The sequence below is a fragment of the Grammomys surdaster genome, unplaced genomic scaffold (genome assembly GCF_004785775.1).
Source record: "Grammomys surdaster isolate TR1022 unplaced genomic scaffold, NIH_TR_1.0 125801, whole genome shotgun sequence".
NCBI lineage: Eukaryota > Metazoa > Chordata > Mammalia > Rodentia > Muridae > Grammomys > Grammomys surdaster.
Window position 1 is genome coordinate 3,653,834 of NW_021620632.1, and position 25,180 is coordinate 3,679,013.

Genomic DNA, 25,180 nt, shown 5'->3' on the forward strand with positions numbered 1-25,180 from the left:
ATTAATACTAAGTATTGGTCAAAACAATCTTGATTTTGTTGAGTTGCATTGGTCAATGCGATATTTTTTTGAATTCAGAATTGTGTACTTTTCTGATCTACTAGGAGAGATATTTTACCATCCAACAATGACAGTTCTGTTTAGTTAAAACGCAAAGAAATTTTACAATGAGAACAGAAGTAATGTCACCATCTCAGAGCCCAGATTCGCCTCAGTTCTTGAAAGAGTTCTGCTGAATATCCGTAGGCAGATAAGTATAGCAGAGGTTCCCAGCATTGTTTCTAAAGCGATGGTGGTGTTCTTAAGAACATACATGTGAAATCTGGAGGTATCACTTAGAATGGAATATAAGGAGGCATCTCCTACTAGTGAAAAAAACACAAAACTCAAGATATTTCAGGAACTTCAGTAGAATCAAACTCATCTTTATGGGAGAAGATGAATGTGGTTTCTGGGTGTTCCCTGAAAACCACTCCTTGGGCCAACATTGTTCAAATGCATTAATCTATCTGATCTTCAGTAGCAGACACAAGAGAGGAGGGAGTGAGGTCAAGTATCTAAATCTAGATCTAAACCTCAGGGGGAGCTTAGAAGTGAAATGAGACAAGGTGGGTTGGGTTATCTATCCTTCATGCTATCTTACTTCAGGAGCTTCCAGTACAACCAAACAAATAGCTTGGATATGTTCAGAAAGAAACAAGTGGACCTTTTTACCTGAATAAAACTGTCTAAGGAAAGTAACAGCAAGAGGAACGCATTTCCCCATTTTCTTTTGTGCTGAACAGTATAAAGTGCTTCACAAGTCTCACTCAGTTGAAGGAGTCAGAAATATAATCGAAAGTTAAATATTGCAATTTCAGGGTGATCTTTATCTCAACTCTACCCTGAGGTACTTATTTCCATGGTGTATTTTCTGGAACAAATGTAGCCTTTATCTTAACTCATATGGTCATAAAATGTGAGTGTGTACAGACCAATACACAGTAATCACTACCTAAAATATCTGTGCTGGTCTTCAGATGTAGGTTACCATAGAGTGTTCAACCTATACATGAAAGCCCTAGGATGAATCCCTAATACCCTGTGCTCCCAAGGGTATATGCCTACAGTCTTAACCCTGGAAAAGTTGAAGTTGGATGCTAGGATCATTCTAAACTATACAAAGAATATGAGGCCAGATTGACCTACAGGGTATTTTGTTTCAAAATAAACTAATTGACTGAATAATTACTTACTTTACTAATTATAGTGAGGAGGAAACTCTTCATATGACATTTTACATTGAAATTGATAAATATATTGCTATTTTCTTCATTAACTAAGATGTACACTAGTTTTACATTCCTATGTCAAAGCTAATTGTTGTCAGATCAACAACTAGTAGCTAGGCTTTAGTTTTGGTAGTGGTCATATCTAGAAATATTCTTTCTAAATTAAAGTATTGTGATGAAAAACCGTTGTAAAATAAAATGCCGAAAGCAGAAAAATGACTATCAGCCACATGAGGACTGTAACTGACCCAGCTACTCTGAGGAGTCAGTCTTCCTGCAGAGGCAGTCTTCCAGTGGCTATATTCCGTTCTCAAAACTTGACCATCTAATGAATCTGTTTGTACTGTTTAGGCACAAAGTAGAATCTAGCGCTTTTCTTATATTTAAATCATATAATTATACCACATACTACTTTCCTAACTCCTTATGTCAATGCTATTGCAGAAGCAGTGGTGCTAGCAGACAGAGTTATTAACAGGCTGGCAAGCCAAGGACGGGTAACATTCTGCACAGAGCCTTACCAACCTAAGACATAAGTGCATTGCTTTTGATAATGCATATTCCATAATGAGTAAGAAAGGCATTCTTGTCAGAATGACCTAAGACAGACTCAGTCTCGTTAAAAAAATTAAAAAGGGTGAGAGGTGGAGAGTCTTTGGGGCTACTTAGTAAGAAGCTGACATGGGCCAAGGACAAGGAAATGGGCTGCTTGGCAGGGATATAACATTGACCAAGGACAAGGAAGTAGGCTTCAACCAGGAATCTGACATTAGACTAGAACAAAGAAGTAATTTCAGGTAGGAATCTAAATCATAGGCTACAAACAAAGAAGTAATCTCAGGCAGGAATCTAAATATTAGGCTAGAACAAAGAAGTAATTTCAGACAGGAATCTAAATTTTAGGCTAGAACAGGAAGTAGGCTTCAAACATGAAAATGACCTTGGGCTAGGATAGGGAAGTAGGCTCAGATACTTTGGTCAACTGATAAACCTTCAGAAACAGTGATCATGAGAGTGTTCACATAATTGGGGTTAATGCCTTGCTTTTTCTTTGACTATTTATGTTTATTATATTGCTTGTTACTCGATTGTTTGCATCTATTGTATTGCTAGACCCTCAAACTAGAACTGACCTTAATATGTGCATGTAATCAAAATGGTATAAAAGCATAAAGGAAGAGGGGGTATAGGATAGGGGGTTCTAGGGAGGGGAAATGGGGAAAGAGGATGACAACTGTATTGTAAATAAATAAAATATCCAATAAAAAAGAAAGAAAGAAAATTTTCAGGAAAAAAAAAGAAAAGAAAACTTTCCATAACACATCTTCACATAAGAATAAAGGGGGCTGGATAAATAATAGCTCAGTGATTAAGGGTAAGTACTACTTTGATAGAGTACTGACATAGGGAGGCACATAGCTGTTTATAACTTCAATTCCAGGGACTCTGACAAGCTCGCGTGGCCTCTGCAGGTACCTGCACAAACATTCACAGAACTTCACATATACAAAGATGCATACATTTACTTAAAAAAATCTTATAAAAATAAAACCCAGTGTCTCTGTTAAAAACATAGAAAATTATATAAAAAACAGCCCCATTCAACTCAAAAGTAAAATCTCTGAAGGGTGAAAACTGACAAGAGAATCTCAAAAATATGTAAATGGGAGACTAAAATTATTAAACAGAGAATAAGGGATGAAGGGGAGGAAATAAGAGAGAAAAGATTTCCCATTGAGTAAACTGTCCCAGACGGTGTCAAGCAAGGACCTGCAGAGATAACTAAGTGGCTATAAGCTCTTTCTGATTTTCCATAGGCTCCACACTGGGCATATCAAAACTTCCTGCAACTCCAGTTTCAGGGAGCCCAGTGTCTTCTTCTAGACTCTGCAGGCTTCTAAATGGATGCACATCCAGACAAGCAGGCACATAAAACCTATGGACATTTTTAAGGCATGAAAGAAAATGAACTTCATTTAAGGATATCCATGACAAAGACTGTCCTGACCACGTGAAGCAGTGTCGACAATAGTAGAGGCATACTGTTAACTACAGTTCTCAATATGATCCAAGCAATTCCATTTGCAAAATGGCTTCTTAGCATCTGTTAAAATGTCAGCAATGAGATGCCAGCATACTTTGGTTGCCTGAGGCTAAGATGTGTCTGTGTCTTGACAAGAGAGGTCTTACCTACCTGGCTGCAATCCGACCAAGCTCTAGCAAACAGAGACACACTTCTCGGGGCTGCTTATGCAGAACTGGAAGAGAAGACAGACATAAACACCTTTATGATAGAAAATATTGTAAAGTATCTATGGGGGACATGCTTGCCAATGACCCTTCTGTTACCCTCACAGTCAGAGACGAGCTACTTTTCATTCTGCCATTCATAAGACTCAATCCAAACCCTCAACTGAAGATGCACAGTACTTTTGGGAACTCTAGCCAAACTGTATCCCAAACATCATTGGTCCAATGAACTCTCCTTATAAAAACATTGCCTTCAATTAGTCAATGTTAGTAAATCTATGCTTGATACACATGTAGCAATAACTATGATATAAGTAAGATAATTAATTAAACATATCACACACAAACTGTGCGGTGAGGACTAACCTTTTGAATATATTGTGTAATCTCCTGGTTTTTATATGAGATTGAATTAATAAGAAAACTACAATTCTTTGTTTACTTCCAAATAAAGGCATTTGTCAAATGGGACCTACAATTTGATGTTCTCTGCTAATCAATAATTGACAATTTAGAAAAAGACACACTCCACTGACTGGATTCTTAAAACATGTGTGTATAAAATAAGGTACCACTAGCCAACAGATAAGCTGACAAGAAGCCTTCTTTGAGTTGCTATTCCTGAATTATATGACACTATTGCATAGTAAAGCTGTTCTGTGAATGGCCTTGGGCAGGTCAATGCAGACAAGACATATTTGTATTGGTGAGTCAATACAAATGTTGCTTGTTCTATACTCCTAATCAAAATTAGGGCCATTAAAAAATATTGTATTCAACATCAAATAATCAATAATGTAACAAATCTTTACATGGAGAAAAGTCTTCACAAAGTTATTATTCTAATAAGATAAAATAATATTTATTGGTAAGAAAAATAGAGATTTTGCTCTAATTCATAAAGCTAGAATTTTATAATAATTCAAGTCCCATTCTCTCTATTCACTTAATCTAAATATTCTAATTTCCTGTCTCCACTCATTATGTAATAAAAATATTTAATCTAATGATAATGAAAGGATTTGTTTGATGTAGATCTGAATATTAAACATATTTGTATTTTGACTATTAAAATTTGAGATTTCATTTGGTTGGAACAGACAATCAAATTAAGTATCATTAATAATTTGGTTATAAGATGTCACTTTTAAACTTAAAAAAATCAGAAATGCTTACTAAAACCATAATTGATCATAGAAATCCTGAAATAAAAAAATATTCTCATTCCCCATAAGCAATGGAGCTTTAGTTGTCCAATGGGAAACTATTATAGAACCTAACTAAGGGGGGGCCTGAATATTTTCTAATTAAATAAAGATTCTTTACATAAATATCTTACAGCTACAGCTACAAATCTGTCAGCTGACTGTGGCTAGGATGACAGTCACCTCATGAAGCTTAACTGAAGGTGTTGTTCAATCACCTTCAATTCAGTGATAGGGGCATGTGGCATTACACAGACAGCAATGTCAAACAGAGGACAACACTGAATACCACATAAACAGAACCAAGAGACCAAAGCCAATCTACCCCATCAATTTCTTCATATCCTAACTTTTTAAGACATGGTACTAAAATTGAACATGGAGTTTTTATTGGGAGGAAGAACAAATGGAAGTGAGGAAAGGAAGACATTTAGATGCCTGATGCTTCCCTCATCTTCAGTGAGAGCTGTGTGAAGGAGGTACAGTGTCATTCACTTCTAAGTGGAAACATCAAAATAGTAGTGGTCAGAGCAAGTGAGTCCACTTGCAGGCAAGTGACTGTTAAAAAGCAACACCTGACACAACTGACTTGAGTTTTTAGCTGAATGAGTACTGGAATTCTGATGAATTGGTGTGAGTACATAGTGGTGTGGAAACAGGACTGCTACACAGAACATTTGTTCTAAAGAGGACCAATGATGGGGATAACATGAGAAATTTATAAGAGGGATCCATAGTAATTACTCATCTCTTGCTTTCCTCATTTGCCAAAGTAAAACATTTTGCATATGAAGCTCAAATGTTGACTCAATGTGGACATATCAGAAAATCAGTTTGACAAACTAGAGTAAGCTCTGGGTCCCCATCAACATTGTAACAGAACTGACCCAGAGACTCTAACAGAAACAAAGCTGTCTGAGATGGGAGGGGGAGGAGGAGATGAAGAAAAGCAAAAAACAACAATGATGTACATGTACGTCAATGCCATTTGTACCCAATCTTCAAAGTTAGCGTAAAATATGGAAAACAAGACAAAACAAAACAAAACAGAACAACATTTCATAGAAAGAATTTCACAGAAAGACTGAATTTCAATGTCAAGTTTTCATGGAATTATTATCATTTACACAATAATAATACGCTTCAAATTTTTATAATTGTAAATTATTGTCTTTGACTCGACTCTGACAAAAATGGCCAGAAAAACATGAACAGTCAGACAAAGAAGATACAGTGATGCATGACTAGCAGACCTGATGATAGGTTGCACTGCACATTGCAACAGCGTCTTCACCACACATGACACCTCCACCATGTTATGTGTTAGAATACCAAGGGTGATAACGGTCTTGTGGGACAGGTTATGATGAACAAGCAAGAAAGATGAAATTGCCTAGCATTTTTATACATGATAAGAATTTAGCTTAGGTAAATGCTTATTTAATAAGCAAAGATCACTTTTAGCATAGCACTTGTAAAACTGGATTTAGAATCCTTTAATGCCATAATGTGTGTATAAGACACAGGAGTCTGCCTTGACTTTGACACAGTAGCAAGCTCCACTCTGAAGGGACCCGGCTATAGGCATGGATCCAAACTGCAAAGGTGCAGGCATGAGTGTGAGGACCCATGGGTCTTATCTGTGTTATATAGAGAAGTAATTCTGTGAATTCTCACACTGCCTATCTTATAACATCCCTGTGGTAGTTAGATAAAAGAATACTTTACTAAGCACAGTACTTAACACACAGGAAACACTAGCCTGATGGCACCTCTCCTTTTAATTATTACACTTTTTGTTGTTATTAGTGATTTGCCTAGGAAGATTAACTTCACTTGTTTGAGTCAATTAACATTCATCACTTTTGTTTGTTCCTATGGTCATCTTATTGTACCCTTGTAGTGAACAGTGATAAAGTTCTTGGGCTGGAGAGATGGCTCAGCCCTTACGATCACTGGCTGCTCTTCCAGAGAGCATGGCTTCAATTCCCAGCACCCATATGGCAGTTCACAACCATCTGTAATCCTAGTTCCAGGGGATGTGACACCCTCACACAGACATGTATGCAGGCAAAAACCAATGCACATAAAAATAAAGAAAAAAATGAAAGAAAAAATACTCTAAAATGAAAAAGAAAACACAGAATAGTTGGGAAATGCTAATTTAGAGCATTCTGTGACAATGAGTATTTTTAATATTATGGGACAATATACTTTATGGGCTGATATACATACAGTTTGGCTATTACAAGTTTATGCTAGATTTAAATTTAAGTAATAATTACATTTGTGCATGAGTCATTTTGTGCATTAGTCTCTTTAAGACCTAACCACCTTGACATTGATTTTTTGAAAATAAAACAATTTAGTGGAATCCATCTTCAATAATTAACCTGGAAGTATTATGAAGATAGTGAATGATTTAGGAACCAATGAATCGAATGTCTGTCTCTAAAACGGCAGTCAGGAACAATTCCAGCATGCTGTGTGAGCTAAGGCTCCTGCCTCAGCCTCCTGCAGTTCCCGTCTCTAACTTAATTCCCCAGTTGCCTTTTAATAGAGACTTCTACTGCAGTGTACAGTGGGAAGCATTTCCCCATTCTATCATCAAAGCAATATGGGTTTTTCTTTGAGTCAGTGCTAGAAGCTAGATTTCTTCCTTTCCTCTGAAAGGATTCTTTAAAACAAAGCAGCTCACCATCAGAGGCTTTTACAAGTTATTTAGAAACTTTGACACTGAGGTCTCAGAGAAAAGCAACACAACCTCCAACTCAAGATGCTCATGAAGCACGAGTGGTGCTCCACACTTACGCCCTGTGCTCGAGAGGCAGAAGTGGGCAGACAGAGCTCTGGAAGCTGGAAGCCAGCCTGGTCGTGTAGAGACCAGCCAGGAGTGAGGAATAGTGAGATCCTTTCTTTAAAAAAAAAAGTGAGAGTTTAGTTTATAACTTATGCAGAATGCTCCTGGCCCCAGAAATGGAACCTGAGTTTAAATGTCACAGAATCTTCAAGAACAAAATGCACAGGACTAGATGTATAGGTTACCTACCTTCTTTACGCTTTAGCAGATGGACAAAGAAAGAAAACTACAAACAGTGTGATGTCCACTTTTTTTGTTTCTTTATGCAAGTAAAGGCTATAATATTTAGGACAATGTAGAGAGAAATGTTTAGGGTTTTTTTTAGGAAGAATAGCTAGAACAAAATATTATTATTATATGAAGTTTTTAAATTAGAAATATGTCATAAATTTATGGCTGAATATCATACCAAAGTAGAGAGAATAAGTCCTAGTAAATCCGATGGGAAGTCGGTAAAAAAATAAACTGAAAGGCAGTCTGAAGATCAGTGTATTAGTCAACATTACAATATCAATAAGCTTCTTTTACAGTAACATCTTTATTTACTAAAATCCATACGTATGTGATGTAGCCGGTTTATAACGCATGCTGTGAAATACAGCAGTCACAATGAGAATACGACTTGATGGACTTTGTAGGTATTCCTCTCCTGTTGTAATCTACACATTCAAAAGCTGAGGGCTGGATAAGTGGAAGGTTAGCCACAAACTGTCCCCTGTGTGTTATTATTATTCTGGGAGCTACCCACAGAGAAATCTAATTTAAATACAAGAGCTGTCGAGGGCTGCCATTTATGAGGCACAGAAGAAATCTAAGGATTGCAGTGCCTGGAACAACAAACTAACTGCTCAGCAATTAAGAAGAAAGACTCTCACAGGTCACTGATGCTGGGTGTGTTGGCTACCACTCATTGTTAACTTGATGCTAGGAGACTGGCCTACTGGTACACTGAAGTAAGGGTAGCTCTGAGAATGTCTCAGTTAACTGACACAGGAGGACTCATCTGCTTAGCAGGAATCTCCAGCTATATAAAATAAGCATGTGGGCACTGATCCAGGCTGTCTGCGCTCTCTCTCGCTCTCTCTCTCTCTCTCTCTCTCTCTCTCTCTCTCTCTCTCTCTCTCTCTCTCTCTCAGAGAGTAAATTGAAATTCCGAGGCAAATAAAACTTGTCTCCCTTGGTTTGATTTTGCCAGGATTTTTAGTTTAGCAACAAAAATTAAGACAACACATGGCTGAAGAGAGACATGCATACAAATAATACACAGTCAGACCAGACCCCCCCAAAAAATCTCACCCATGAGGAAGACACTGTAAAACGGAATTAGATGTAGTCAAGTTCAATGAACAAATGTGCTAGGACACGGGTTTCCTTTCTCTAGCACATAGCACTCAGAATTGCCATCAGGGCAAGTGTATCTAGTTGGGTTTATTTACAGTTACTTATTTTCCTTTAATTTAAAGTAATTCTATACAACTTTCTAATTCTATTCAAATTATTCATTTCTATAAGGAGTATAATATTTAGAGGTGAATAAAAATGAATTCAAATCTTGGCTACCACGTGGGAGTGACAAAATGTGGTCACAAATGATTTAACTCTTCCTCACACAAGCTTTTGTTTGTGCAGTGACGTTTCCTGGCAGACTACAAGGAGTAGCGTATGTGCTCTGCTTTGCTGCCCTTGATGAGCACAGAAATACAACAATTAAACCTGAGCCAACTTAGACCCCACCCTGGAAAAGGTACACAGCTGCCCAGTATCCTTTCAAGCAACTTGGATTCTTTAAAGTCCTTGAAACTGCCACCCAGTAAGATACTCAACAGTCTCCATAAACTGAGTGTTATTCTCCTGAACATTTTCCTAGACACTGTGCAGACAGCTACTTCTGAACTGGAATGCTTGAATTTCTAAGTAAAAGCTGATTTGGGGGATGGTTGTAAACATCTGTAGTCCCAGCATCAGGAGGTGGAAGCTGGAAAGTCAGGAATCTAAATCATTCTTAGCTATATAATGACTTTCCCGGGTTGGCCTGAACTGTTTGAGACCATTCTCAAGAAAGAGATAAAAAGAACAAAAGCAAACAAAACATAAGAAATTAAAGACAAGAATTAAAGTGCTAAGACAGTATTTTTTTTTAAGTAAAAGAAGCTTCTAAATGAAATCTAAAACAAAATAATCCTGGAGAAAAGTCAAATGAATACAAACACGTGGCTATGAGTCAGTAATGTGGCATTGCTATCCTACAGTAATACTAACACCTAACAAATAAAGATATTCATAACAATAGACTAATAACAATATTGACTTGATTTAGCCCACAGACATATTCTTAGTTTTTAATACAGACAAAAACAGGAACAAGAACAGGGGGCATATCACACAAGGGATGCAGGCATCAAGTATTGTTTTTCTGATGCAGCCAGTGACCAAGCAGTATAGATTGGGGACAGTTATTCCTGAACCCCAGAGAGTCCATCTCACTTTAGTAAGGCCATAGATTTGCTATGGAGAATGTCTGGAACCATAGATCACAGGCTTTGTGAAAAGCTCTGCTAGTCACAATGGTGCATGGAAAGAACAGAAACCACACAACAAGCACAGGCACAGCCAGCGAATCAGAATTTAAAAGGGTGACAGTCACATGGGTCACATAGTGCATGCTACACAGCAGACAGCAAACCCGTTTCTCGGTGGGCAGATTCGTTCTCTGAGAAACAGATGAACAGTCATTGCGCTCCAGGTCCTACAATCAGTCAACAACATGTTGATATTGACACCAGTACTGCAAGCAATCTGTGTGCTTTTAGAGTTTCCCTGACCCACCCCTCTACCTCCTAGATAATGAAAATTCACAAACAGAGAAAAATCAAACATGTCACAGGGGTGGGGGAGAGCTGACATATTCTCAATGAGTTTTCTTTTGTTAGTTGCATATAATACTCCTTATAAATAAAAGCATCACTTTTCAGAAAAATGTATTAAACATTAATAAGCCTTAGAAAAATCACACAAGAGCACCAATTTATGACATAATTTTAAAATATTTTAAGCTGGGAATAAATCAAATATTTCTGACTTTAAATTATAAAATGAGTCAAGTAAAAATAACCAATGTCATTTTAAAGGTAGTTAAAATATCTAAACTGACATTTGAAAACATGTCAATTACTGATGGAAGGACTACTGACAAATATAGTCTAATAATCTTTATATCTAATAACCTTTTGAAATAAAAAATATAAATATTTTACTGCTTTCTAACTTGTTTTTTATTCCATGTTTTAAAACTCACTAAAATAATAAATAGAGAATTGTTTTGATACTAGGCTTATGAATGGCACATGTTTAAATTCAAAGAAATACCTATGGCCATCTTTTTCATGTGAAGCACAAGCACAAATACTGAGAAGGCATCTAGAAAGGCTACCATCTGTGTAAAGAATCAGCTAGGTCAGGGCAGCTACCACATGGACATCATCAGTGCGACAGCTGCACGGGGTGCAGAAACACAGCCTCTGTGGCAGGGTTCTACACAGTTCTCAGTCACCCGGACTCTATAGCCTCGAGATACCATGACAGCTTGTAGAAAATATCTTTGAATGTCAGGGATATGTATTTTTAGTTTTTAAAATGTGTCAGTGGGCATTGGGCTTTCCATCTTTTACAATTTTCTTCAGAGAAGTCAGTAGAAATTTTTTTAAAAATCTGTTAATGTATGCAACTTTATCTAAAGACCATAATAACTTTATTCAGCAATATACTCAGGAATCCTACATGCAGGCTTTTCTTAACTTTTCATTAATTATTTTGGATAATATTCACCTATTACCACTGCTGAAGTGTTGGGAACATTTTCCAGCATATTCTATGATTTTGTATCTCAGTTTACTGGTTAACTTAACCTGTTATCAGTACTCATGGCCTTTGTCCCTGTTCTCCTTTGCTCATTTTTGAAGGCACGTTTGAGTACAGTTATATCGTATTATATAAAATTGACATTTACAGGAGAAAATTCTCCCTCAGACTCTCAGAGTTAAAGCAGGCCAAGGGTGGTGGCTGATATATATAAACCCAGCATTTTGGAGGCTAAGACAGAAAGATCCAGAGCCCAAGGTCATTCTCAGCTACAAAGCAAGTTCAAAGCCAGCTTGAGTCCCTCGAGGCTCTTTGAGACTCTGTTTTAAATAATAATAAATAATGATAATAATAATAATAATAATAATAACAACAACAACAACAATAGGATGACCTGCAGATCACTTCCTTTTTGTACTATGTGCTGTACAATATTCTCTTCCAAGAATCAGAAATGCAACAAACATGAGAGGCACCTGGAGCTGGTAGCTGCCACACTCCCTCCCCATTTCACCCTATATGCCCCCAACACTCAGACTTGAGGATTTTCTTGACATTTACAGTTTTGGGGAAAAAAAAAACCCAGATTGAATCAGCTGTAAGCAGTGGAGAACTTCTGAGAAATAACCGCAGGAGAGGGCTGCTGCACAGGGCAGCTACTGGCTGCTTTGGAGAGAAGGCGGCTTCCTGTGTGCCCTCTGAGCACCGCGAACAGAAGCCTCTTCACATGGGCAGCACTGTGATCTAGTTTATCACTCACTCAGACACAGTCCCCCCCTCCATCAGGCATCTTTTTACTCTACTTTCTGTTCAAAACACTAGGACACAAAGGATGTTTTTCACTGAGAACCACTGAAATGAAATCTTGAAGTAGAAAAAAAAAAGAAAAAGAAAAACCTTGCCCTAAATTCCCTTTCAAAGGTGAAGCATGAAAGACATCAAGCAGAGCACACAGCACTATTGTTGTGGAAAAGTCCAAGGCCAAGGCCAGCAGCTTGGCTCTGCTGCCTCCTCAACACAGTGCATAATAAAAACACCCAGGGAGAAAGGGCTCCTCTGGGAAATGAGATTTCTCTTTGTCCTTCCGCTTTATTGTCATTAATATCCACGGGCCCAGCTGTTTCCTTTCTCCAACTAATCCTAAATCAATGCTATAATATTGACCCTTTTTTACTGGATCCCAAGGGCCTATAATACATCTCCTTCTACACACTCTGAGCACCAGAAATTTCAAATATATTTTTAATTGAGCAGCAAAACAGAAAGCCTGATTATCAGACTTAGTTTGGTACTGATCTTAAAAATAGTTTTTGAATTTTAAAAGGCTGAAATTTTAGATGTAGTGAATCTGCTTGGATGTTTAAGCACCTTTTAATTTAAATTTACAAGATAAGATAAAAAACCAAATAAAACCCAAATATTTAAGGAACAGACTATGTAGTAAATTTTTATATATAAATTATCATGGACTTTCTTTTCATAATACCACCTTCTATTATAAACAGGAAGATACAGGGTATCTAATTTTTCTTTACATAACTGTACAGTTGCACAGCAAGGTCACTAGATAAATTGCTTTAGGTCTACAGTTTCAGTATAAAATGTATTATTTATGACTTAGATTGAGTTGAGTGTTTCAGAGCATAAAGACATCACAAATGTGAATTGCAGTGGTATTTCCAGGGAGGAATCTGGTACCACACTGACTTCTGCTAAATTCTATGGAAAGTCCTATTTGTCCAGGCAACAAAATGACTCACAGGCTCAGAGAAAACCAAGCCAAGGCCATGGAGATATTCAGAGCTTTTGTAACCCATTTGGTTTTCTATTATAACTGAAAAAATAGTAAATGTTTAATGGAAGTCTGTACAATCAACAATGTCATGAATTCATGCAAGTGTAAAGCACTTTCTTCTATGTAGCCATTCTTTGTCAGTTCATAATTTGAAGCATGAGGTTAACTGTCTCCATACACAGGTGAGACACAGGATGCCTTCTTCACAACTGACACTTGACTGACCACAGCTGTAGAGACAGTGTGTGCTTTCAAACCATTCTTCTCCATTTACTTTCTATAATCTTCATTTCATAATTCTAAATGCCTACAAGTTAAAAACCTACTTGTAAAGTTGCTATTGAGCTGAAGGGACAGTAGCTTCAACAGATGCACACACCTGTCACCAAGAACAATCAATCAAAGCCCACTTGTTCAATAAACCTTCAGGGAGCACACTTCTGTATGTGCCAAATTACTGTCTAATTATTCTCATTCATCCTTCTCTTAAATTTAGAATACCTTCTCTTCCCTGCTGAGAAATTTCGCAGACACTTAGTGACCATCATTTTCATGTCTCATTCCCTCACCTTGGAACAGACACAAACGGCCTTAGCATATGAAATGTCAAGTTCCCACCATCACTGTGAGTTTGCTAGGTTTAGCAGAGAAATACTATTATCCAAAGCTTAGGGACAAAGGCTCTATTAACTATTTGGAAGGTAGTTTATATACTTATTCCCCTGAAGAATGCTTGGTTTATTTTAATGATAATATTTGGTATTATATGATTTGGTAAATTGATTTTGAGAACCTTAGACAAAAAGGCCAAAGCTTTTCCTTTTCCCATTAGATGTCCCCATTCTTCACTTTGTTATACTTTGCTGGGGCCAATTTAATTCCAATATTCTCCATGTTGGAATTGCATTACAGAGGGACTTCTGCAGTTAGAATTACATTGCAGAGGGACTTCTGCAGTGAGCTTGGACATTTAATCCCCGAGTGTCAGACAGTATGGAACCACTTGCTAGTTCAATATGTCATGTGTTTCCTTCCAAGCAATTAAGCCTCTCACTGTGTGGTCTGGAAATGGAATTGCCAAAATTCAATCAGAAGATAAAACCTCAGGAAACAGCAACCTGGGAAGGTATTTTCACTGAGGTGTCTGTCATCTCTGTTACTTTAATATCCCTTATGCATACCTGATTTTTAACCCAAAACCAGTTAGATACATAAACCAGCAACCTTCAGTCACGACAGGCAGAACTGAAATGTTCACCCTTCACAGAGGTAGCCACACCTTATCCTCTCTTGGTGGAGCATAAGTTACCTTCCAAGTACAGATTAGTTAGAGCCTAGTGGTAAAACTCCAGTTCTCCATCCAGTTTGTATTGGTCTCACTCTGTTCTGGCTGCAAAATGCTCTGCCACTTCTATCCCTGTATTTTACGAACCAGCTGACCAGAAGTAAGACAGCAGGTGTATTTTTCTACCTTGACCTGTTTACAGCTTCGATATTTGAATTTACCTTGACTTCTTGAAAACAATTTGAAAAATAACAGCACACAAAAACTATGGTGGATGGATACACTGGAAGAAATGGCAGTGATGATACCCGACAGCTAAAGTCTTGAAGGAAGTACATACCTAGGCCCTCAGATTCAAAAAGGCATGTTTCATCAACTCCCAGATCTCGGCACCAGGATAGGAAATTGGCTGTGTTGTCTCGGGCAAAAAAGGAGCCCGAGGGTGCACTGGCTTTGCAAGGAATCTTCTTCAGTGGTAAGGTCTAGAAAATAAAGAGATTTCAGTCCGGAGGGATGCTAGGCAAGTCATTTTATATGCACATTAAAAGTCACTTATGCTTTCAACAAGATGCTTTGAAGTTTATCTCATGTTGACAAACGTGTGTGAAGAACAAAAAAGAAGAATGTAATGTTATAAAAACACAGGAGACTGAACATCTATGTGGCTGACACACATCCTCATCTCAAGAATACCCACTGGTAAATGTACATGAGCCCTTTCCCTAATGCAGATTGATTTTTCTTTTCTTCTGTGATTACTTTGGCTTTTTTCTTTCATCCAAATAACATATCAGTCTTCTTCAAAAATAGGTAAAATTTATTTTTTCATATCAGTATTACAAAGGAGATGAATGTGTCCTACAATGCAAGCAGATACACCACACCACCAAGTTCACAGAGTACAGAGAGTGTGCACAAGCTGAAGCAAAAAGGCAGCAGAAGAAATCGCTACCTCACACCTCTCCACACTGGGCCCAAGATGACATCCTAAAGGTCAGATTGTTATCTATGGTAATCCTTCTAGGCTCCTTTCATTTAGACATATGATGTAGCTTGACCAGATAGAAATAATTCATGTCTAAACTTGATGTTTTTACCTTTAACAGTATTTACGTTCCAAGTGACTTCACTTTGGACACATAAGAGAAAATACTTCTGATACAGGTACATGTGAACCTAGAAGACAATCCTGCTAACATTTTCCCTGGAATCTTAACCAGGAACTGCTGCTTAGCACCACAGGCTTTTCCTTTAACAGAGCAGAACCAGTTCCCAAGCACTACACAAAGCTAAGGAACTCATGTGATGTTAAGGCCAAGTCAAGTATTTTGTAGAAGTGAGTTGTATAAGATCTTGCTGAAAAAGCAAAAAGATCCAGGGAGACTATTTGTTGATTTGGATTCAGACATAGACATTCCCTCTACTCACAGGAAAAGCAAGATGCTATGGGTTGCTGAGTTCACTTATAGGGCATTATAACACCACGAAATGGTAACCTGACTAAGCTGGTGAAATTTACACAGTTCTTCACAGTAAGAGGTTCTGTAGCTACAGAATAAGAAATATCTGCTGCTATGTCCTGGAAGGGCTTGCTACTTGAGAGGCACATCTTTCCACTGAAGAATAAAGTTGACAGGAAATACACACGACTGAGATTTGTTACATGAATACTCAAATATGTATGTTTTAGGTACTATAGTTATCATACACACACACACACGCCACACACAACCCAATATATATGAACCTGCCTACATGGTAATCAATCACTTTGTTTTTTATTAGTATAAGTTAACTGTATAATATATTGAGTTGCAGTGTGACATCATCATGCATGCACATAACCCTTGACCACATTCACTTTGGGCATCGCCCTGTTCCCTTCTCTGAGTCTAACATCTAACACGTCAGCTTCTACTCTCATATCTTCTTTACATTCTGGGTATCACGCACGCTCCTAGGTCTAGCCTATTTGCTTAATATGGTGATCTCCGATCCCATCCACTTCTCTGCCAGTGACATAAACCACTCGTCTCTATGTCTGATTCTTCACTGTGCAGCATCTGTCACATTTTCCTTAATCGTTCCTTTATGCTCTAGAGGGGCATCTAGACTGAATCCTTCCTTGGCTACTGTGAATGACAGTAGAATAAGAAAAAGTATATGGCCATCTCTATGCTGTGCAGGTTGATTTCTTCTAGCACATATCCAGGACTATTCTAGTAGGCTTTGCAGTAGTTCTATTTTAGCTTTCTGAGGAATTTTCATACTGATTTTCATAGGACTGTTTTAAATTTACTGCAAATGATGTATAATCCTCTCCAACAACCTTAGCAGCATTAGTTGTTTTTTGCTATAAAGAAATGTCAGGTATCAGCAATCGTTTTCAAAGAAATGCTTCCATATATGAGTCTCAAAAACAATCATACAAATCATGGTATAATGTCTCCTTTATAAACTATTTATGGGCACCAATTTGTATTTTAAAACATTCATGTCTTTAAATCCAGCAATTTCATTCTAAGAATATATACTGTTCAACAGTGACTAAGTAGGAAAAATAGAAACAAGAATATGTCGGAGAAACTTGGTGGAGTAACAGACAATGTAAATACTATGTAGTTCTATATGATCATTTAAAAGGAACAAAACATACATATACTGAACCATAAATGTTCTCAGAACATACTCTTAGGTACACAGTAATTTACATGTGTGTATTCTGATTTTATTCTATGATGTGTGTAAGTATGCATAGATGGCCTATGTATGTTAAATTTCATATAAAATGTTACTGCTCATATTTATAAAATAAAAAATTATAAATATGTCAAGAAGAATATGCATCAAATTAGGCAGAAATTACCTTTGAAGAAGGGGTTGGGTGGTGAAGTAGGATTTTGAGTCACTTTATTTATTTATTTATTTATTTATTTATTTATTTATTTATTTTTAAATGTTAATCAAAGGCTTTATAAGTTTGGTAATGCGTAATAACAAGATGCCCATACAATCAGAAGTGTAACCAATCCCCAACCTAGATATACCAACTATCTTTGGCGGAGACACGCGAACATCTGCCTCCATGCCCCCCCCTTGTCTCCTAGCTCCTCCTCTCATTCTCCTCCTCTCCTTACTCTTACTCTTCCCCTCCTTACTCCTCCCACCTTAGCTCCTCCTACATATTACCCTTTCTGTTAAAATAAAACTTTTCTCTTTGAGTTACTTTTGATGTCAGATAAAATCCAGCTTCAAAATGTGGTGAGTGGGGCTAGAAAATCAATTCATTTTTAAAATTTGATCAACTTAAATTCAAATAGGCACATGTGGATAATGGTTATTATATTAAATAGCACATCAGATGAGAAAGCACAGCCTTTATCTGATGTTTCATAAAATGTACGTGACTACTTATCTACTTTTCATGAAAGGAGAGGTCATATCTCCATGCCTCCTAACCTTCTTCAGACAGACTATTCTCCATGTATAATAAACACACTCAATGGTACACACCAAAGATTTTACTTGAAGGATGAATGCTTGACATAAAAATGGAATTGTTACAGCATTGGGTTGCTTCAACTTCAAATGGGTTGTAGTGACTACTCAGTCCACACTGCTTGTATAACCTACCCTTGGCGACAGGGTCTTGTCCATTGTCCAACAAAACACTATCTCTGTGATGCCCACAGTGGTCATGCACAGGAGAGCCTTACTTCACTACTGATACATGGTAGTATTAAGAAGTAGCAACACAGAGTCTGTAGCATCTACCACAGTGGATGCACATGATGCATATTCATATATTGACCTCTCAACTTAAATGACAAAGCACAGCACCCTGAGTTAGGTAACTAAGAGGACAATCCTTAGACGTTGAGTACATACAGAGGTCAAAGTAAACCACTCAGTTTCACATACATGAGTTTCAGCTATTCTGTGATAGCTCAAATTTGTCTTAAAGCATGTATATTTTGGCATTTGGTATTCCCCAAATTTAGCCAACTGAGTCTAAAATAAAGAATTGTGCACTGTGTCCATAAAAATCTGATGGTCAATAAGCTGAAGCAGAATTAAAAAGTGGGACATTTACCAGAGAGAGGGGAACTCTGGGAAATATTCAGGTGGGAGTTTTCACCATCAAGATTCAGAGGAAGTTGAACACATGAGATTAAGGAGAGGTAACCAGCCATGTGGCAGACATAGAACAGAAAAAAATAGGTTAACTGAGTTATAATCTAGTTGGGGATCAATCCTAGCTTAAGGTCTAGGCAGTAATTCATAAAAAATTAACCTCTGTGTGATCATTAGGGAACCTGAGGAACATAGAAAAGCCCTAAATAATTTACAAAAAATTAGGTATTATCTGTCACCTACTCCAGTTATTTAAAAAGTAAAGTAAGTGAAGAGGACTGAGAAAATGCCATCTTTCGTTCCCTTTACATTGTTAACTACAATTTTATTTCTGGCAGTTTAAATAAGATTTTTCTTCATAAAAGCTCAAGACAGATGCCTATTCTTAATTACATCCAGTAGACATTTCAGATATAAAGCAGAAGATGATGTGGTGCTGGCCAAGAAGTAATACTGTTTCTTTTCCAAAAGGTACGTGGAGTGTGCAGTTCAAATATGCAGGCAATAAAGTCACTTTTTCCACAGTGGAAATAACATTTCCATTTGAATCCCTGTTGCTCTCAGATTCCCTGTATACTTTATTGAAAAGTAATCTCTCTCTCTCTCTCAGTAAAAATTTTTTGCTGAGATTTAATGTACCAAAGTATGTAAATTCAAATACCATGTCACTTTAGGAAGGATAAAAATAAGGGCTGGCAAGATAGTTCTATGGGTAAAGACACTGGCCACTAATTGTGATGATCCCCAAGTGCCACATGATAGGAAAACCAACTCCTGAAAGTTGTTCTTCGACCTTCACATATGTGCAGTGGCACTGTGCATACATGCACACACATTAAAGAATAAATGCAATATTTAGAGAGGTGGCTCAATGATTAAGAATACTGCTCTTGCAGAGGACCAAGGTTTGGTTCCTAGCACCCACAACAAACAGCTCATAACTACCTGTATCTCCAGACCCAGGGAACCCAACACCCTCATCTGGCCTTCATGGGCACTGCAAGCATTTGATGCACATAAACTCACACAGGCACATATACATAAATAATGAATAAACCTTAAAAATAACACCAAGTTTCTAAAAGGATGAAAATCTGTTCTTTAAAATAAAATTATACAAAACTTTGAAGAGAAAAAATTAATCATTTTTATCATTGCAGCCTTCAGGACCTTGTACTTCAACACTGACTTAATACACATGCAACTGAAAACATCAAGCTAGAATTTTAAATGACTCCTCTACTTCCTCTCTAAGACAAATTTGATTTGATACAGATCTGGCGTTTTATGTAAATTCTGTTGTGGACATCATATTATAATATCGTGAAAGAACTCACGAGAAAAAATACAGAGCTTTCTCAAAGCATAGCTTGCTTGTTTGCTTGCCATAGCTTTCCTTCTTTAAAATAGTGGGAATAATTGCTTAGTAGGTCTATTGCACTCTAGTGTAATGTCCACAGTCAGAAGCATATGGACAACACAGACTAGAATCCATGAGTTATTCAAATGAAAAAACAGAGGTCACAAAGTTGGAGGGTAGAGAGTTGGGAGTGGATCTGGGAGGAGCAAAGGGGAAGAGCTGGCATGAATATCATCAAAATTAAAATCATAGTTTAATAAAACTTCCAAAGAATCAATAAAACACTAAAAGTTAGACTTAAATAACACATAGATCTTCTTAGTTACTTGGAACGGTCTCTGTTATGACATAAGGGAAATGAAGATCAAATTTTGAGTGAAACGTTAACCTTAAAAGATACATAGGCAATGAAAGAGTTTTGATAAGTTAAAATCCTCTGTCTGCTGAAAACCCTACCCAGGAGTTACAAAAGCTCATTCATAACTACTCACAAGGAAGCAACCAAGATGGCTTCAGAAGTTGAGGTAAGAAACTAAGTGGCTGAATAGATAGACAATTAAATATTAATCAGCAGTTAGGAGAAATAAGCTCTCAAGCCATGGAGAAGCATGGAGAGAAATGTAAAGCCTTTCACTAAGGAAGAGATGCCAATTAGAAGTGCTAAAAGGATACATGCTACTTGATCAACTCCATAGCAAACTGTGATAGGCAAAGCTAGGAAGACAATGAAAGATGACCTGGGAGGCTGGAGAGATGGCTCAGTGGCTAACACTTGCTGATGAACCATGAAGACATCAGGCACTCACAACTGTCTAACTCCAGTTATCTAAACATTATATGTCCATATGTCCCACAAATATACTTACATATATACATGCATGTACACAAAAGAAAATTTTTTTTTAAAATTTGGGACAGTAGGCACAGAAGGATCTTAGGATTTTAAGGTCATTGAGACTACTCTGTATGATGTCATGTTGATGGACATATGTTATTATTTACTGTCAAAATTCATGAGTGGAATATACAATGAGAAGAGTGGACTCTATGGTGATCTTTGTGCTGCTGAAATCTGTTAATGAAGATTCCTAGGCGGGAATAGATGTACCACTCTGGTGAGCTTACCACCGAATTTTACTTTAAACTAAAATCACCTCTAACAATTGGAATAAAAGCCAAATTATTAAAAACAAAAAGGAGAAAATAGAGCCTGGTGGCGGTGGAGGAGTAGAGTGAGGCTAGGAGACATGGCTGAAAGAACACAAAGTCCAAGAAACAGAGTTGATAGGCTGGCATGGTAAATAATAAGAAAGTGAAATGTCTGACAGACTTGAGCAAGATGCCTATAGGGAAAAGGACGAGGCATGATGCAACTAGAAATGCTGACCAGGAACCAGAAAGGTCTTTACATCCAGCAAGTATTTATGAAATTGTATTCTCCGTCAAGGTCACAAGCTCCTGAACATCCTGCAGAGGCCAAGGAGAATACCTAAAAGATGGTGGTGGTTAGCTCCAAGGGGAAGGTGGCAACCCTGGAAACAACTGGGAGCTCACCCAGTATCCAGTGGGGAAGCCCGTTTTATTCTTGTCACTCACTATATACCTACAGAACTATAGCCTCAGTTAGGTTCTAAGTTTAAAGGTCTCCAGTGTTAGTAAAGATTTTGCCCTATCTCTAAGTATTGAGGGCTCCACTGAAGAATTCTGATCAAAGACGTGATTGGCTGACTTCAGTTTTAAATGACATGATGATCAGATTGCCATCTGATAGAACAATCAGTCAAGAAAACTTCACTGTTTTATCACTGTACAAGGTATTGAGTATGAAGAGAATAAACTTCAACCTCCAGTCTTCAGACAGTATCAAAATGGCAATCATAAGAATGTTAAACAACATACAAGCTGTTTCCCATTTGCAATTTTCTAAGTTACTCATACACACCAATGTACATGCACACACTCGTATGTATGTGTGCTCACATGTGCATACTCATGCTCATGTGCATGTGCTTATGCATGTGCACAACCTATACATGAACTCTACAAACATATATGCATATACATATGTGCAAACTCATATACATATGTACATACACTTATGCATGCATGTTTACACATACTAATGCACCTGCACATACTGACAAATACACAATGATACAGACATGTGCACACACATATGCATAAGTATAAACACGCACATGAAGAATATCCTTTCCCAGAAAGCTTAAGGCTCTTTTCAGATTTTCCGAGTTTCTTAGATTTCAGAATATTTTCATCAATTTGAAGTGGTATTATAAACGGAGAGGAACTGAGTCATACTAAGATGCTCATCTCTGTTTTGTATACATCTCATACACATAGTCTTGTGCAGCTGGGATTTTACTCTTCATCTTCAAGGCTCTCACGTGACTATGACAGGTCACACGAGGTCAGATGTGCGATCTTTTTCCCTATGACATCACAACAGGGTGAAATGCTCCAGTTTCATATTGTAGAAGCACACTTCTATGTTCACACATGCATATACAAAAACATATACTTTATATATGCACACATACACATATATACATATAGATATATATTCACAAGTAGCAAATATATACATATATATGCATACACATATATATACATACATGCACAAATAAAACATATATGTCCTGTGTACATATATATGTATGTAAAACATATTTACATGTACATTCCCATACATGCACATATACATTTAATATATATACATATGTATATATGCACACATTCATATATATACAAGTATTTGCACACTCACTTATGATATAGGTAAAATGTAAAATTGTATCTTTTGTTCTTTAAATCTCAAACTGTTCTCATTTATTCTGTAAATCTCTGTCTGAAGTTTACAATCCTGACAGCCCCTCCCACCAACTGAAATCCCGAAAATACTCCCATCATGTACTAGGAGGACCCTGAGTATCAGATGAGCAGAACTTCCTTTATTTTAGTAAGTGCTTGTCAAAGTTTACCATTCCCCCATTACTAGTGTAAAAAGAAAAAAAGAGTCTTCCTATTAAAAGAAAACATAGAGTTTATTTGCATTATAAAAGGTGGCAGAAACTTGAAAATACTACTCCCTACTCACCTTTAAAACTTTAAACTTTATTTCAACTAGTCAAATTAAGGTTTGAAAAGGCTAGCGTTGTTGCTTCTGTTGAGCCTCATGTTTGTTGTTACTGTTAAAGATAGTTTCTGCTCCCAGAATCTATTTCAATAAAGTTGGTTTGGCTTGTGTTGTTCGTAACATTATGTTCTATTTCATGAATTTAAAAGCCTCATCCTGGGAGAGTCTCAATGCTTCACACACTGTCCACAGCAGTACAACAGGAAGCTCTGAGGACTTCTCATTTGGATGGAGAACTTGAGCATCTCTCACAAGACTGGGCACAGAGCACACTGGGAGGTTTCTGAGGTCAGCCTCCACACCTAGAGGATTTTATTCTTTATTCTCAGTCCTGACTGAGCCAGATTGCTTGATTTTCTCCATTTGCCTTCAATGTATCATTCTACCATGTACTTTTAATATGGGACAATGATTGCAATTCATCTAACAGACAAGCAGGCTGTGCTATGTGAAATTAGACATGACCAGTGAAATAATGCCAGCCCAACATGTATCCCAGACAACTTCATGCATGATATAGAATGCATATCCAAACTGCTGACTGGGACAAAGGAAGCTTTCACACAACAGCCCCCAGAGAACTCAGAAGAGCTGGAAGTTCTGCACACTGTAAATTACCTCATCTGAAAATACCATGCCAGCTCTGTGATGAAACAGAATCCTTTCCCTGGACCACACACACAAAAATAGCATGAGCACTAACATTTTAAATTACCTAGAAATTTTCAGATACTTGTAAATGAAGAAATACCTCTCTTCCTTAATTTTTAGACTTATAAAAGGCTGTTGCTATAAAAATCTCAGTGTTTCTCGTTTTACAAAATAGCTTGCAAACTCACTATTGATTTGTTCAAAATACCTTGAATTTCTCCATTTAGAAACAGCTCATTTTCAAACAATTAATTTCTCATTTTCCATATGGGGAGGGTTATTTTTCTTGACACTGTATTCTACATTCTCCTGCCATAAAAGCAACGACTAAAATTAGTGCTATCAGATATCATGGAAACACTCACTTCTCTTGCCAATGAGTCTGAATGTGGTTAAGGCAGGAAGTGGGCCTGATGGGGGGAAAGATGATGTCATTGTGGAAAAATTCAGTAGATTTATTTCCTGCTAAGAAGCAAACTCTGCTAATGCTTGGAAGTCACACAGATGAAGTGTGTACCTGTGCTTGCTCACGTGTCTGTGCTTACGTGTCTGTGTATGTGTGTCTGCAGAGGGTTGGGGGGATGGATTATATCACCTCCTGTGTCTGTCTGCTTTTACTTGTATACATGTGCATGTGTGTGCTACTGTGTATGTCTGTGTGAATGCATTTGTGAGCCTCTGTGTGTTTAACATGTTTCCAACTCAGAAGGTACTGGAATTGTTAACTGTTTTCTGATGTGTTAATTTGTTTCATTTTCTGTCTCATGTGTTTTAATGGAAGCTGTTTACACTGTCAAGCAGCAGCCTATGATTTGGGCTTGTGACAAGACTGGTGTCACCTCCTGGGAGGTGGTCCTTTCCCAGTATTCACATAAACCTGCATCGGCTGGAATTCGGGCAGGTTTCTAGGGCAGATGTTGCCAGTCTATTTCTTCCTTCTCTCCTCTCTTCTGACAAAGGGGCTCTCATAAATGTAAAGTAGAGTTTGAAATTCTCTCTTGGCATTGTGCAGCTCACAGACCTTATTAGAAGCATACTTTACAATAAAGAGGCTCTGAGGTGAGAGTGGGGACATAATGCCTTTCTTTGATTTAGCAAGGTTGTTCTCATGGCTAGACAACCATCTAACTGTGTGAAACAAACAAGAAAGGAGATGAAGTGACTGAGGTAGGTGAGTGAAGTTCTACACAGTGGACACTACTCTAGTTTAACACACTCTCTAAGTTCAGTCACACAGTGAAATGTCCCCTTCCTCATAGTTACAGCTCTGCCTGCATGGAACTAACTTTCTTATGGCTTTGTGAGTCTTGTCTCAGGAGCATTGTATTGTTACCATGTATGCTGAGTGTCCTGAGTG

General features: G+C 37.5%; 1 protein-coding gene across 4 annotated transcripts in view; it reads right to left on the reverse strand.

Annotated features, from left to right (window-relative positions):
- Gas2 (growth arrest specific 2) overlaps positions 1 to 25,180 on the reverse strand; it is a 133,421-nt gene that overhangs the window by 55,486 nt on the left and 52,755 nt on the right. For all 4 annotated transcript variants that reach the window (XM_028789233.1, XM_028789235.1, XM_028789236.1 and 1 more), the window contains 2 exons: positions 14,865 to 15,006; positions 3,466 to 3,529 (listed from right to left, as the gene is read on the reverse strand). In XM_028789233.1, the coding sequence (XP_028645066.1) occupies positions 3,466 to 3,529; positions 14,865 to 15,006 (206 nt within the window). The remainder of the gene's footprint in view (positions 1 to 3,465; positions 3,530 to 14,864; positions 15,007 to 25,180) is intronic.